The sequence below is a fragment of the Girardinichthys multiradiatus genome, chromosome 5 (genome assembly GCF_021462225.1).
Source record: "Girardinichthys multiradiatus isolate DD_20200921_A chromosome 5, DD_fGirMul_XY1, whole genome shotgun sequence".
Taxonomy (NCBI): domain Eukaryota; kingdom Metazoa; phylum Chordata; class Actinopteri; order Cyprinodontiformes; family Goodeidae; genus Girardinichthys; species Girardinichthys multiradiatus.
The window spans coordinates 622,797-637,927 of record NC_061798.1 but is presented as its reverse complement, the minus strand read 5'-3'; the positions used below and the strand labels follow the sequence as shown (position 1 = coordinate 637,927).

The following is a 15,131-nucleotide window of genomic DNA, read 5'->3' as shown; positions in this document are numbered from 1 at the left end:
CTTTTCACCCAGTGTTATGTCTTTATTATTATATTTTCAAAAATAAAGGATGAATATTAATGTTCCCCTGTCCGTTCTGATAAAAACGGTCCAAGAATGACATCGATCGCCCCTACGGTTTCCGGGTTATGGCCAGTCGTTCAGGAGCATGCGCCTCCATGTTATAATGCCTACACCAGGGGAGACACAGAGTGAGGTGCTGCGAGTGAGAAACAGCAGGTGTCAAGTTACACTGACGCACTTTGCTGATTGGCTGATTCATTCCTCACTGTTCTATTTATAGCTCTGTGTATCTCCTACAGTATATGTCTGGATGTGATTCTGTCTTTCTTTCTGCCTCTCTGTGTCTCACACACACACATACACCCACACACAGACACATACCCACACACACATGCATGGATTACTATCTTTCTGAGGACTTTGCATTGACTTTCATTGATTTTCAGTCATTTCTATGGCTTAAACCTGACCCGACCCCTAACCCTTTGACCATCTTCATAGGAGGCAACTACATGGCGGCCATGTTCTGTGGGATACTTAAACAGCATGTACTGCTGTTCCAACACCCAGACAACAGTGATTGACCCTAAAGGTCAATTTCTTTCATCAACCCTCCATGCTTACTAATGATTATTTAAAGCTTATTATAACATACACAATGGTTTTAGAATAGCAAGCATGTTCTATATAACTAATAGAAATAACCCAGACCTGAAAGGACAACCATGCTCGACTTTCAAAATAAGACAAAACAGGCTCTACAAAATAAAAGCCTTTAAACAATAGATGATTGCAGGAGTGGGCTTCACACTACTGTTGGAGCTCCCCCAGTGATGGGAATGGGACTATGCTGGTCCTTTGAAACAGGCTTACTGAAACTTCCAAAATAAAAGCCCACATCTTCCACAGTTACTATGGATTTTGTGAGCTGACAAGTGCATAGAAAATGATTTTTAAATTGCAAGCGGGTTCTATTTAACTAATGGAACTAAGCCAGACCCGAAGGGACAACCATGCTGGACTTTCAAAATAAGACAAAACATGCTCTAAAAAATAAAAGCCTTTGCATTTTAAACAACAGATCATTTCAGAACTGGGCTTCACACTAATGTTGGAGCTCACCCAGTGTTGCCCATTTAAAATAAGGCTTACTGAAAATTCCAAAATAAAAGCCTCAGTCTTCCAGAGTTACTAGTAATTTTTTAAGGTGATTATTGCATACATAATGATTTTTAAATAACGGCCAGAGAAACTTTGTGGTCCCAGAAGCACGCAGCAAGAGGCAGGCCCCGTCTAAATTTCTTCTGAAATTTTCTAGTTGGGGCCTGCCATAGCAATGCATAGGAGAGCAGTGCATTGCAGCGTGCACCCCCACAATATATACATCAAAACGACCGGCTCGGTCCCGTGAGGTGTGCTATTACTTTTATTGGCGTTTCGAGTTACTATGGCGACGTAATTAACGAAAAACCGAGCCCCAAAATCCCATAGGAATGAATGGAGTCAGGAGCGGAAGGAATCCTCAAAATTCACTGTTTTTGAGGCTCTACTGTATCACCATACTTTCACCTAGAAAAACAGTTTGACTTTCATTTTGTAGGAAAATCCGCCGGTACTTCAGAAGTGAAAACGGTTTGTTGATAACTGCTACGGTTTCTCTAAAATTAGACTCCAAGCGACACAAAGTTTGAGAGAAAATCACACTCTTAACAGTGGAGATGGCAGTTACTAGAGTGTAAAAAGAGGGGATTTTTTTCAGGAAAAATGAGTTTCAACTGGCACTCACGGCCACAAATTTCGCTCTACAGCCACAATTTTCTGTCAGATTGTAGGGCCGGGCCTCTGCTTTCACACAATAATTTCAAAATTGTTCTAAGTCTCATAGATTTCTGTCAAAACACCCTCGATCGCCAAGAGTCAGTAGATTTCTGTAGGCCTTCTCCCATGTATTTTCAATGAGAGCTTGACCTGTAATCCACGAGTGACACCATTTATTTCCATAATCATATTTTATACTGTGAATGACATAGAGCTATGAAAATATCCATGATTGGGGACGAGGGACAGCTGTCGCCCACAGTTTAAAAATTTTTCAAATACCATGTACGGATTCCGAGATATTAGACTTTGTTCGGGAGCATGTTCAGGCATTTTTGCCTTTTTCTCCATTTTCCCTTACTTTTCACCCAGTGTTGTGTCTTTATTATTATATTTTCACTAATAAAGGATGAATATTAATGTTCCCCTGTCCGTTCTGATAAAAACAGTCCAAGGATGACATCGATCGCCCCTACGGTTTCAGAGTTATGGCCAGTTGTTCGGGAGCATGCGCCTCCATGTTATAATGCCTAGACCAGGGGAGACACAGAGTGAGGTGCTGCGTGAGTGAGAAACAGCAGGTGTCAAGTTACACTGACGCTCTTTGCTGATTGGCTGATTCATTCCTCACTGTTCTATTTATAGCTCTGTGTATCTCCTACTGTATATGTCTGGATGTGATTCTGTCTTTCTTTCTGCGTCTCTGTGTCTCACACTCAGACACACACCCACACACACACTCCCACACACATGCATGGATTACTGTCTTTCTGAGGACTTTGCATTGACTTTCATTGATTTTCATTCATTTCTATGGCTTAAACCTGACCTGACCCCTAATCCTTTGAACATCTTCATAGGAGGCAACTACATGGCGGCCATGTTGTGTGGGGAACTTAAACAGCATGTACTGCTGTTCCAACATCCAGACAACAGTGATTGACCCTAAAGGTCAATTTCTTTCATCAACCCTCCATGCTTACTAATGATTATTTAAAGCTTATAATAACATACAGACTGGTTTTACAATAGCAAGCATGTTCTATATAACTAATAGAAATAACCCAGACCTGAAAGGACAACCATGCTTGATTTTCAAAATAAGACAAAACCTGCTCTACAAAAGAAAAGCCTTTAAACAATAGATAATTGCAGGAGTGGGCTTCACACAACTGTTGGAGCTACCCCAGTGATGAGAATGGGACTATGCTGGCCTTTTAAAATAAAGCCTACTGAAACTTTCAAAATAAAAGCTTCAACCCCACATACTTACTATGGATTTTGAGAGCTGAAAAGAGCATAGAAAATGATTTTTAAATAGCAAACAGGTTCTATTTAACTAATGGAACAATCCCAGACCTGAAGGGACAACCATGCTGGACTTTCAAAATAAGACAAAACATGCTCTACAAAATAAAAGCCTTTCCATTTTAAACAATAGATCATTTCAGGACTGGGCTTCACACTAATATTGGAACTCACCCACTGTTGGAAAGTGGACTATGGTGGACATTTGAAATAATGCCTTCTGAAACTTTCAAAATAAAAGTCTCAATCTTTCATAATTATTAGTGATTTTTTTCAGCTGATTACGGCATACATAATGATTTTTAAATAGCAAGCAGGATCTATATAACTAATGAAACTAACCCAGACCTGAAAGTACAACCATGCTGGACTTTCAAAATAAGACAAAACATGCTCTACAAAATAAAAGCCTTTGCATTTTGAACAATAGATCATTTCAGAACTGGGCTTCACACTAATGTTGGAGCTCACCCAGTGTTGCCCATTTAAAATAAGGCTTACTGAAAATTTCAAAATAAAAGCCTGAGTCCTCCAGAGTTAGTAGTAATATTTTAACCTGATAATAGTTGATAATAGCATAGACAATGAATTTCAATAAAAATAGCTAGCTCCGGTCCCAGAAGCACGCACCAAGAGGCAGGCCCCGTCTAAATTTCTTCCGAAATTTTCTAGTTATTATTCTTCCGTCCAGATTAATGCGGCCCGAACCGTAGCGCGCACCCCCACAATATATATATCAAAACGTCCGGCTCGGTCCCGGGAGGTGTGCTATTACTTTTATTGGCGTTTCGAGTTACCATGGCGACGTAATTAACGAAAAACCACCCCCCAAAATCCCCATAGGAATGAATGGAGTCAGGGGCGGAAGGAATCCTCAAAATTCACTGTTTTTGAGGCTCTGCTGTATCGCCATACTTTCACCTAGAAACACAGTTTTACTTTCAGTTTGCAGAAAAATCCGCCGGCTCTTCAGAAATGAAAACGGTTTGTTGATAACTGCTACAGTTTCTCTAAAATTAGACTCCAAGCGACACAAAACTTGCGAAAATATCACACTCTAATAGTGGAGATGGCAGTTACTAGTGTAGAAAGAGGGGATTTTTTCAGGAAAAATGATTTTTAACTGGCACTCACGGCCACAGATTTCGCTCTAAAGTCACCATTTTTGGTCAGTTTGTAGGGCCGGGTCTCTGCTTTCACACAATAACTTCAAAATTGTTCTAGATCTCACAGTTTTTTGTCAAAACCCCCTCGATCGCCAAGAGTCAGTAGATTTCTGTAGGCCTTCTCCCATGTATTTTCAATGACAGTTTGACCAGTAATCCATGAGTGACACCATTTCTTTCCATCCTCCTATTTTATACTGTGAATGACATAGAGCTATGAAAATCTCCACGAGGGATGGCTTTCACCAACAGTTCAAAACATTTTCAAATACCATGTACGGTTTCCCAGATATTAGACTTTGTTCAGGAGCATGTTCAAGCATTTTTGTCTTTTTCTCCATTTTCCCTCTCTTTTCACCCAGTGTTGTGTCTTCATTATTATAGTTTCACAAATAAAGGATGAATATTAATGTTCCCCTGTCCGTTCTGATAAAAACGGTCCAAGAAATGACATCGATAGCCCCTACGGTTTCTGAGTTATGGCCAGTAGTGCGGGAGCATGTTATAAAGCCAGGCCAGGGGCAGACACAGAGTGAGGTGCTGCATGAGTGAGAAACAGCAGGTGTCAAGTTACACTGATGCTCTTTGCTGATTGGTTGATTCCTTCCTCACTGTTCTATTTATAGCTCTGTGTATCTCCTACGGTATATGTCTGTATGTGATTCTGTCTTTCTTTCTGCCTCTCTGTGTCTCACATTCGGACACACACACCCACACACACACACACATACATGGATTACTATCTATTTCAGGACTTTCATTGACTTCCATAGATTTTCATTCATTTTTATGGCTTAAACCTGACCCGACCCCTGACCCTTTGACCATCTTCATAGGAGGCAACTACATGGCGACCATTTTGTGTGGGATACTGAAACAACATGTACTGCTGTTCCAACATCCAGACAACAGTGATTAACCCTAAAGGGCAATTTCTTTCATCACCCTTCCATGGTTACTAATGGTTTTTTTAAGCTGATAATAGCATGGACAATGGTTTTAAAATAGCAAGCGGGTTTTATATGACTAATGGAACTAACCCAGACCTCAAGGGACAACCATGCTGGACTTTCAAAATAAGACAAAACATGCTCTAAAAAATAAAGTCCTTTACACTATAAACAATAGATCACTGCAGGTCTGGGCTTCACACTAATGTTGGAGCTCAACCAGTGTTGGAAATAGGACCATGTTGGTCTTTTAAAATAAAGCTTAATGAAACTTTTAAAATAAAAGCCTAAATCTTTAATAATTACTAGTGATTTTTGGAGCTGATAATGGCATACATAATGATTTTTAAATAGCAAGCAGGTTCTATATAACTAATGGAATCAACACAGACTTGAAAGCACTACCATACTGGACTTTCAAAATAAGATGTAGACATACAAAATAAAAGTATGAAATTACAAGTAAAACAATACCAGGTCTAGGTGGATGTATTTGCCTTCCACTCTCAAACCTGATGCGAACTAAACCTAACGGCCAGAGAACCTTTGTGGTCCGAGAAGCACGCACCAAGAGGCAGGCCCCGTCTAAATTTCTTCCGAAATTTTCTAGTTTGTATTACTATTCAATTCAATTCAGTTTATTTATATAGCGCCAATTCACAACACATGTCGTCTCAAGGCACTTCACAAAAGTCAGGTACATACATTCCAATTAATCCTAACCATTGAATAGTGCAGTCAGATTCACTTATTTATTCAAATTGGATAAAAGCAGTCACTCCTCCTGGATGAGCATGTAGCGACAGTGGACAGTCACTGGTGTTGACTTTGCAGCAATCCTTCATACTGAGCATGCATGTAGCAACAGTGGAGAGGAAAAACTCCCTTTTAACAGGAAGAAACCTCCAGTAGAACCAGGCTCAGTTTGAGCGGCCATCTGCCACGACCGACTGGGGGTAGGAAGCTACAGAATCCTCTTAATTACAGAGCCAGTATAAGGTGATATGGCAATAAGAGAAAGCACCAAGAGTTCAGCTCTCAAAGGCTGAGGCGAGGATCGAGGAGTTGGAGGTGGTGAGCATAGGCAATTTTTAGGAAAAACTGCAGCCCATTCTATTAGGGATAAGAGAAAGAGAAAAAAGATTGGTGCACAAATAGGAGTGTTCATCTTACTCAGGGTAGTTCTTTGGGGAACAGAACAGAGACACACAAAGAATACAGAAGCACTGATCCAGGAGGAAAAGTAAATGTTAATGAATGTAGTTCCTTTAGTCGTTTCATCTAGAAAGAAAGAACAGATAAACTTTGAGCCAGTTTTCAAGGATAGAGTCTGAAAGAGAGCACATATAATTAGTTACAGTAAAAGCTCAGTCAATTGCTATAACTAGGAGAGAGAAAGGGTTAAACACTGAAAGACAGGGCCAAGTGGATAATCTGTATAAGGTGAGCATTAAGTTGTTGCCAGCAGAAGCTTGGACAATTCCCCTCTCCAGAAAGGTGTCACAGTTAGACACAGAGTCAGGCCAGGTGTAGGATTCTAGGAAGAGAAAAGACAGAGAACATAAAGGTAAAAACTGAAATAACAGCAATTAATGCAAAATTGGAGAGTAGTGTGAGAATGTAGCAAAGAGGGTGAAAGTGGTCATTATGTCCTCCAGCAGCCTAAGCCTATAGCAACATAACTACAGAGATAGTTTCAGTTTATTTCTTTATATAGCGCTTATTTACAACAATGTCGTCTCAAGGCACCCCACAAAGGGTCCGGAAAGGCGCGGGGCCGCCAGACCAAACCACCGAGTGCCAGAGCCTGGCCACCCCAGAACGGGCCACATGTAGGGGTACTAAGTAAAATAATAAACTGATAAAGTTTGTCCATCTAGAGCTCACTGATGGCCATTGTTATACTAAAAACCACACGGATCGGGATACCTCTTTCTGTCTGACTAATTATAACCATTGGAAAAGAGAAGGGGTTATACAGGTAGCAGAAATGGAGGGTTTGTTTGCACCTCAACCATAACTGAGCCGGTTTAGGCTAAACCTGACTCCCCTTTACTCCATTCAACAGGGAGGGAGAAAGGCGGAGGTAAAAATAAGGAAGATAGCCTAAGCCACTCTAACTATAAGCTTTATCAAAAAGGAAAGTTTTAAGCCTAGCCTTAAACGTAGACAGGGTGTCTGCCTCACGGACCAAAACCGGGAGCTGGTTCCACAGGAACTGTAACAGCAGCCTTACAACAATAACATTAACAATAATACTGTTCTACATGGTATTTCGTGCATATAAACGGTGTTGAAACATCTTATCTTATAAACACTAAAAAGTAGTAAAAAGAAAAAAAAACTCAGACCGAGTACAAATGGAACGCACCATTTTTTCCCTCTTCTGAGGGACTTTAACAAATTATGTGTAGCAATATGATACCGACTGGTTCCACCCACCCAGATGCAACTGAAGCCATCAACAAGAAGGGACAGAGCAGACTGTTGTTATGTCACAGACTGGGAACCCGGATATTCAGTCGAAACACAGAGAGCGTTTTCAAATGTTTATTGTAAAAACCTCTTGGAAGGGAGCAGAAAAACCAGAAAAACTTCACAGGAAACTGCTGCGTTGGAAAGAGAATGGTTAATGCCTGCGCTGGATCAGGATGAGTAAGTGTAAAACTCAAAATAAAGCCATTAACCTTCTCAAAAACTCAGAGGGAAGAGAAGTCCTGTGCGCTGTTCCTGTTCCTGGAACGTGCATGACCTTTTTTAATTTCCATATTGTATAAATAAACAAAATCATATTGTGTCACTCCCGATGTTAAAACAAACAGAGCTACATCAAGGATATTCCACCATGGCCTGAATGCCGTTGCGTTTGAAGATGACGATGCGCAGGACATTACCCACGGGGTTGCATACAGTGTACAACACATCCTGTAAAAAGCAGACAACAAACTGTTAATCTACTCTCTTTCCTTTTATATCAACAACAAATTTCGGTTATATATAATTACTAATGAAAAAAACTATATAAATTGCCTTAAATATAAGCAGGTTTAATGTGCTTAGGTCTAAACTGGAAACGGTAATGAAGACTCTGACAAAGGAAGGAACAATATTTCTTTCTTATCAAAAGAAACCAAGAAAGAAAATAAAACCTAAACATTGGATAAAGACAGGTTTGAGTTTTTGTTGTCGAATTAGAATCTGGGCAAAGAATTTTGGGCATCTCGCACGTCACTAAAAATATTGTCAAAAAGCAGAAATTACTGGTCAGTGAATTTTCATAAATGGTTGTAGGTGAAATTGTTGAAAAGTGAAACCACAGTAAAAACATATGACAAATTTTTACAGAAAATTGTTTGACTTTTACCAAAAACCATTAGTTTTGATAAAGCTTACTTCACGAATCATCTGTGTAAAATTTAAATTATCTGCAGAATTTTAACAAATTGTCACCCATATATTTTGTGCATTAGATTTTCTTCAGACATTTTTAAATCATATATTTATAAATTAAACATGATCAACAGAGGGAAAAAAATACAGCAGTAATGTGGGCTCAAGCCACTCCACTCACAGTACTGATGGGGTACAGTGGATTCTGGATGGACAACAGAAGAACCTTGTTTTTGCTGGTTGGGTCATCTGCATTGGTGGGTCGGGTGATTCTCTGGCTGGTGGAGAAGTTAAAGAAGGCCTGCTGGTTGGCGATAAAGATGGGCTCGCTGCCTCCACACGTCACACAATGTTCTGCACTGTCCAAGCTATCAAACTCCACGAGAGCCTGCCGCTTAAAGGGCATCATCATCACATAACTGTGTGGAGGAAAAAGCAGGCAGTTAATCTGGTGCTTCACTGGCTTTATTTACACTCATAAAAATACAATTTTTCTTTTTAGCAAAGAACAGCCAAGTCTGCATAATTGTCACAATTGTAATATTCATATATAAAAATTGTTTTACATGCATTATGTCCTGTTTTATTAAATTAAAAGACCCTACAGAGATTATAACATTTGAAAAAAAGAAAAGTTAGGAGTTTTCTTTAATAAAAAGGTATAAAGAGAAGGTCCAAAAATAAATTCACCAAACTTGAAAGTGTTTACTTTTATTCATAATATCTGGTGTTGGACTGGCAGTTGAATAATCTGGTCAGGGACCAGCTGTTATTTTTTAAATTATCGCAGATTAAGTTTAAGGGTTTGGTAACACATTTGTTTAAGCTATCCTAAAATGCAGAGAGGTCCAAGGATGTGGGCAATGAGTTTATTATATTCTTTGAAGAAAATTGGTCATAGCTCTTTCAGCAGGATGGTTCAAAACATATGACCAAATGAAGACAAAAATATCTAAGTGCTTAAGCAACAAGGGAACTTTAGCTCCTCTTTGTTTCAGTGACAAAATCTACAGCTGTTTTGGACTTATCTGTTTGAGTTCCTGTCCAGAGCAATTCGCAAGGAGGTATCCCCCCCATACAGCATTATTTGGGTTGATTGAATCAGGCTGGACAGGGGACAAGATAGAGGTTCAGGTTGTGTCATGGAGTACACTACTCAATTGAATTGAATTCAATTCAAAAATACTTTATTAATCCCAAAGGGATATTAAATGTTGTTGTAGCTCATATTATTAAGGTTTCTTCATTGGCATACTCCCGAACATGATTACTTCTTCCTCATTAAGTTAGACAACAATTGAAGTAACTGTAGAAACTGATCTGTGCTTGGACTGCTTTGATCCTGTGGAGCTTCCTGAGTTATCAAAAATATTAGCTTCAACTTCAACTTGTATGTGTTGGGGTCTGGGAGCTTCTGTTTGTTTTGCCTGCTATCAACTCTGTTTGGACATTAGAGGTCACCGGACCCATGGTATGGAGGAGCACAGGTGCAGCGCATTACCTGTTCCCCAGTGCAGTATAAAGGCAGCAGGCTGTCAGCACTTCAGCGCCTGAGTGTTTGCCTTTGTGGTAACTAACTGGCCAAAGTTCTAAGCCTTGCCTGAAAACTTACTGACCTTCTCATGTACTCCTTCCAGGATTTCTCCAAGCCCCAGTTCAAGCGCTCAAGCTTCTCCTTTTTTGATGATACAAGTTTCCAAGCCTCCAAGTTTTCCTCGTCGAATCAAACTCCAGCCTCAAGTCTCCTTGGTCTCACTGGCCTTCGGAACCGAACCTTGCTCACCCTCTGTCGTGCAGAACCACCAACTTCCTCCTCCGGCAAACCACCACCAAGGATAAATACTGTACAAGTAACTTTGCTACTGGCGATCCTGCAACCTCAGTGGAACGAACTCCCACAGGTGACGGCACTCATCATACTCACCATCAAACCATCAAATCACTTACCTTGTTTCCCAGAGCTCCAGCGCCTCGTCCAGACTCCGACCATTTATCCCCCCCCCCCGGACTTAACTCCTTCACCTACCAGTGGGCAAATCAGCCCTATTAAATAACATCTTCTCACTTGGAAAGATCCAACCAACTTACCTGTCATCCTTCCCCTTGCTGTCGGTGCATTTCCAGTCCCGGTCCACTTCATCACTTCCTGTAAAACCATAAACCCGATTAACTTTTCTCCAGTCTCTTGAGTGTTGCTGCATGTGGGTCAGATCCGTTAGAAAAACCATGACAGAACACTCAGGCCACTCAGACCCAGCAGATTCACTTTGGAGAACTCAGATTCAATCTCATGGAAATTCTCTCCGATCTCTTCTACAACAACAACTATACACCAACCAACAGCTCGAGCAGATGACATCCATATTACAACACTCACCTGCCACAACACCAGAGGTCGCCACCGAAAACCCAACCACTCAGCTACTTCCGTACTCTCGTGACGTCATTTCCCCTAATCCGGAGAAGTTCTCTGGTGAAGCCGGTAACTGTGGAGGTTTCCTTCTACAATGTTCTCTGGTTTTTAATCGCTCTCCACAATCCTTTTCTCATAATAACAGGCTCTAGATGGACAAACTTTATCAGTGTATTATTTTACTTAGTACCCCTACACATAGCCCGTTCTAAAATGGCCAAACTCTAACACTCAGTAGTTTAATCTAACCTCCCCAACAACCCTATACCATTCCAAACCCTTTGTGAAGTGCCTTGAGACGACATGTGTTGTGAATTGGCGCTATATAAATAAAACGGAATTGAATTGAATTGACGCTAAAATATCCTATATTCTAGGTTCACTCACAGGAAACCTCTTCGATGGGCCGAGACAAGGTTCACAAATTACAAGCAGCCGCTTCAGGCTGGGAAGCCTGTGCTCTTAAGGCAGCTTTCTTTCAGTCACTTAATACTGAAAGACATACAATTTCAACCCAGACCAAACACCCAACCATCCACACAACAAAATAATCAGTCCTTCTCAGCACCTGAACCTATGCAGTAGGAAGAACTCGTTTGTCCCCTGAAGAAAGACAGAGACGCCGTGAATCAAACCAGTGTTTGTATTGTGGATCCCCTGATCACTTCATTCCTTCATGCACAGTTCGGCCAAAAGAGAGGGTACGTCGATTATGAGAGGGGAACCGACGGACCACAACAGCTTTCCAAAGACCCCCAGACTCACTTTACTTGCGACCATCATATTTTCCCAAGACACTCTTAATTTAACTGCTTTAGTCGACTCCGGCAGTGATCAGAATTTAATAGATGAGAACCTGGTAGATCAAGCACAGATAGAGGTTGAACCTCTGCCCACAACTCAGCAAGTAATGGCCATTAATGGAAGGACCCTACAGAAGGTCACTCATTAAACTAAACCATTGGAACTCATTATCTCAGGTAACCACAGAGAACAGATTTCTTTCTTTGTGTCCCCGTAACTCAGACACCACTGGTTCTGGGCTTTTCTTGGCTCCAAGAACATAACCGACAAACTAAACTGGTCTGATGGTCACGTAAACTCCTGGTCCTCTAAATGTCTCTCCTCTTGCTTATAGTCTGCTTTTTCTCCGAGTCATCCTGTGGAGAACATAGAAGAGGCTGGACCCATCGATTTATCACTTATTCCGCAAGAATATCATGATTTAAATCAAGTCTTCAGCAAGACTAAAGCCCTGTCTCTGTCCCCCCCATCGGCTATATGACTGTGCTATTGAGCTATTACCTGGAGCGCCCCTGCCTGCGAGTCAACTTTACAACATTTCCTGTCCTAAAAGACAATCTATGGAGAAACATATTACAGAGTCACTGGCTGCTGGGATAATCCGTCATTCGTCCTCTCCCCTGGGGGCAGGTTTCTTCTTTGTGGGAAAGAAGGATGGTTCCCTCTGTCCTTGCATCGACTACAGAGGTTTGAACCAGTCATTATCAAAAACAAATATCCACTACCACTAATAACATCTGCCTTCAAACCTGTGCACGAAGCCACCATATTCACTAAACTCGACCTCTGTAATGCTTATCACCTTGTCCGCATCCGCCAGGGGGACGAATGGAAAATGGCATTTAAAACTCCTTTAGGCCACTTTGAGTATTTGATGATGCTGTTGGGACCCACAGCCATGGATACAACATTAAACTCCGGTACAGACTTTTCTGGAACTTTCAAAATAAAGTGCATTAACCTTCTTCCGGCACAGCCAGGAAACGGGATAACTGCGGACTTCCTATGACACCACTACCCAAATAAAAGCACAGCTGTTGCTACATCCGCCCTGTTTCCACACGGCCTCTAGTGGGACCGGTCAGGAGAGGCCCCAGCGCGCTAATGTCTTGCTGGCAAAAAGACATAAACTCTTCAAACTGGATCCAAGAGTGTCATAAGATCACACGATCATATGCACAAGTTAAGTATGAGTGAAGCACTGTTTGTGTACCCGGTGATTTCATTCATAAAGAGGGGAAATTAAGGTATAAGCATTGATTACTTTCTCTCCGAGGTCTGCCGAAACTGTGTCGCAAAGAAATCCCCAGTAGAGAAGCTGTTTCTACAAGCCGAGTCTGAAGGAAGGACAACGGCCCGCATCACCATGGTTACGGTAATGAACAGCTGGTTGAAGGACAGAATGAGCCGTCTTTCAAGCCACAGCTCCGGAGATCAGGTTAGCTGAAAGCTAACCGCTTTTTGACTGTGGACGTTTCTCCAAACTTCACCCCTTGGACAACTCAGCATGGTCAGAGGTTAGGTTTGGGCAGAAAGATAATAGAAAGATTTAGACTGAAATGATCTAAACGTTTTTCGTTTTATGAAGTTTTTTTTTTTTTTGTGTGAAACTCGGCTATCTTAGTGCTAGCAGGCTATCTGCAGCACACGTGCCATGTTTGTGTTCTGTGTTTGTGTTTTTAAAGTTAAGTCAAACTTTACTTCAAGGGTGATTTTAAACGGAAGATTGCTCATAACGCGCCGTCCGCACTTATGCATTTTAACCCTTATATTAACCGAGGTATTTTAAAGGTATGTGTTTGTTTCTGGTGCTAAGCCATCCGCTTCTTTTGTTAGCTCAACGCTAACCGGTAAGAACACGTGCTTGCTGCTACAGAATATTTAACAGGAAGGTTGTTAGTTTTCAAGCTAGTGAATAATAGTCCCTAAACATTATTTTACTAAATCTGATAACTAAGTAAACACCATTAAGCCCCATTTCTCCAGAAAGATTTGGCTCTTTCCCTTAATATTTCTTTAAATATTATTTTTAATAAATAAAGGAAACTAATTAGACACTGTTGAGAAATTATTCATCCAGAAGGTTGGTTTTATTCAGCAGATCATTCTTTAAAACATTATTTTATTAAAATAATATTTTACCTGATCTTGCATTGTGAAGGGTTGTCTAAAGGTATGCTGATTGTTGCCTAAGTTGGTTCCAAGACTAACTTAACTTCATTTCCAGATTCTTCAAGATAATCCTTGGTTCTTAAACATAAATATTGCATGGTAATGTTGCATCACTCTTTTGGTCATGATTTTCAATTATCTTTAATCAACTTGTTTATATTGTACATAGCCCATTAGTCTTCGTTATTTTTTAATTCTGCTTGGTAGTTTAGTTGGATTGTTTTAGCATAGTAAAGAGTTTGTTGATTGAAATATGTTTGACTTTGAATTGACTTATTTTTGTTAAATTCTTGTATTCTAAGAAATTGTGTGAATTCATTCCATATATGTGCAGAGTTTATGCTGTTCAATAATGTCAGAGCTCGTCTCACACCTTTCTATTTTGTCCTAATACCGCCTTACTGGGCCGGTATCCACAGGACCACCCTTAACAGACCGAAATATTATTTGATAAAATATTAAAATATTAATATTAAATAATATTCTCAGATTCATAATCACAACAATGCCATTTGGTCACTGTAACGCACCAGCCATTTTTCAAGCTCTGGTAAATGACGTCCTTCACGACTTTCTTCATGATTTTGTCCTTGTATATCTCGATGACAACCTCATCTACTCTCGAGACCTCACCAAACACCGTATTCATGTCCGCCTGGTCCTGCAACGCCTCCTAGAGAACCGATTCTTCGTTGAGACGGAGAAATGCGAGTTCCATCAGCCTTTAGTCACCTTCCTGGGATTCATCTTGGAGGGTGGGCAGGTTTGGTCCGATCCTGAGAAGATCAAGGCCATGCTCGACTGGTCCATCCCCAACTCACGAAAACAACTACAATGCTTCCTAGGATTCGCAAACTTCTACAGAAGGTTCATCAGGAACTTTAGTCAAACAGCAGCTCCCGTCACAGCACTTACCTCCACCAAGGTGCAGTTCAAGTGGACTCCAGAAGCCAACTCAGACTTCACTACTTTAAAAAATAAGTTCTCTCAAGCACCCAATTTAATCCATCCAAACCTATCCAAACAGTTCACTTTAGAGGTGACACCGGTGTAAGTGCTGTGTTCTCTCAAAGTTCCCAGACTGATGGAAAACTTCACCCCTGTGCC

At 40.8% G+C, this 15,131-nt stretch overlaps 1 protein-coding gene across 5 annotated transcripts in view; it reads right to left on the bottom strand.

The window, feature by feature from the left end:
• LOC124868729 (heterogeneous nuclear ribonucleoprotein L-like) overlaps positions 1-15,131 on the bottom strand; it is a 103,812-nt gene that overhangs the window by 37,593 nt on the left and 51,088 nt on the right. For 4 of the 5 annotated variants that reach the window (XM_047366256.1, XM_047366253.1, XM_047366257.1 and 1 more), the window contains 2 exons: positions 8,817-9,054; positions 8,085-8,170 (listed from right to left, as the gene is read on the bottom strand). In XM_047366256.1, coding sequence (XP_047222212.1) covers positions 8,085-8,170; positions 8,817-9,054 — 324 coding nt within the window. The remainder of the gene's footprint in view (positions 1-8,084; positions 8,171-8,816; positions 9,055-15,131) is intronic. The other variant, XM_047366255.1, reaches the window with a different exon arrangement.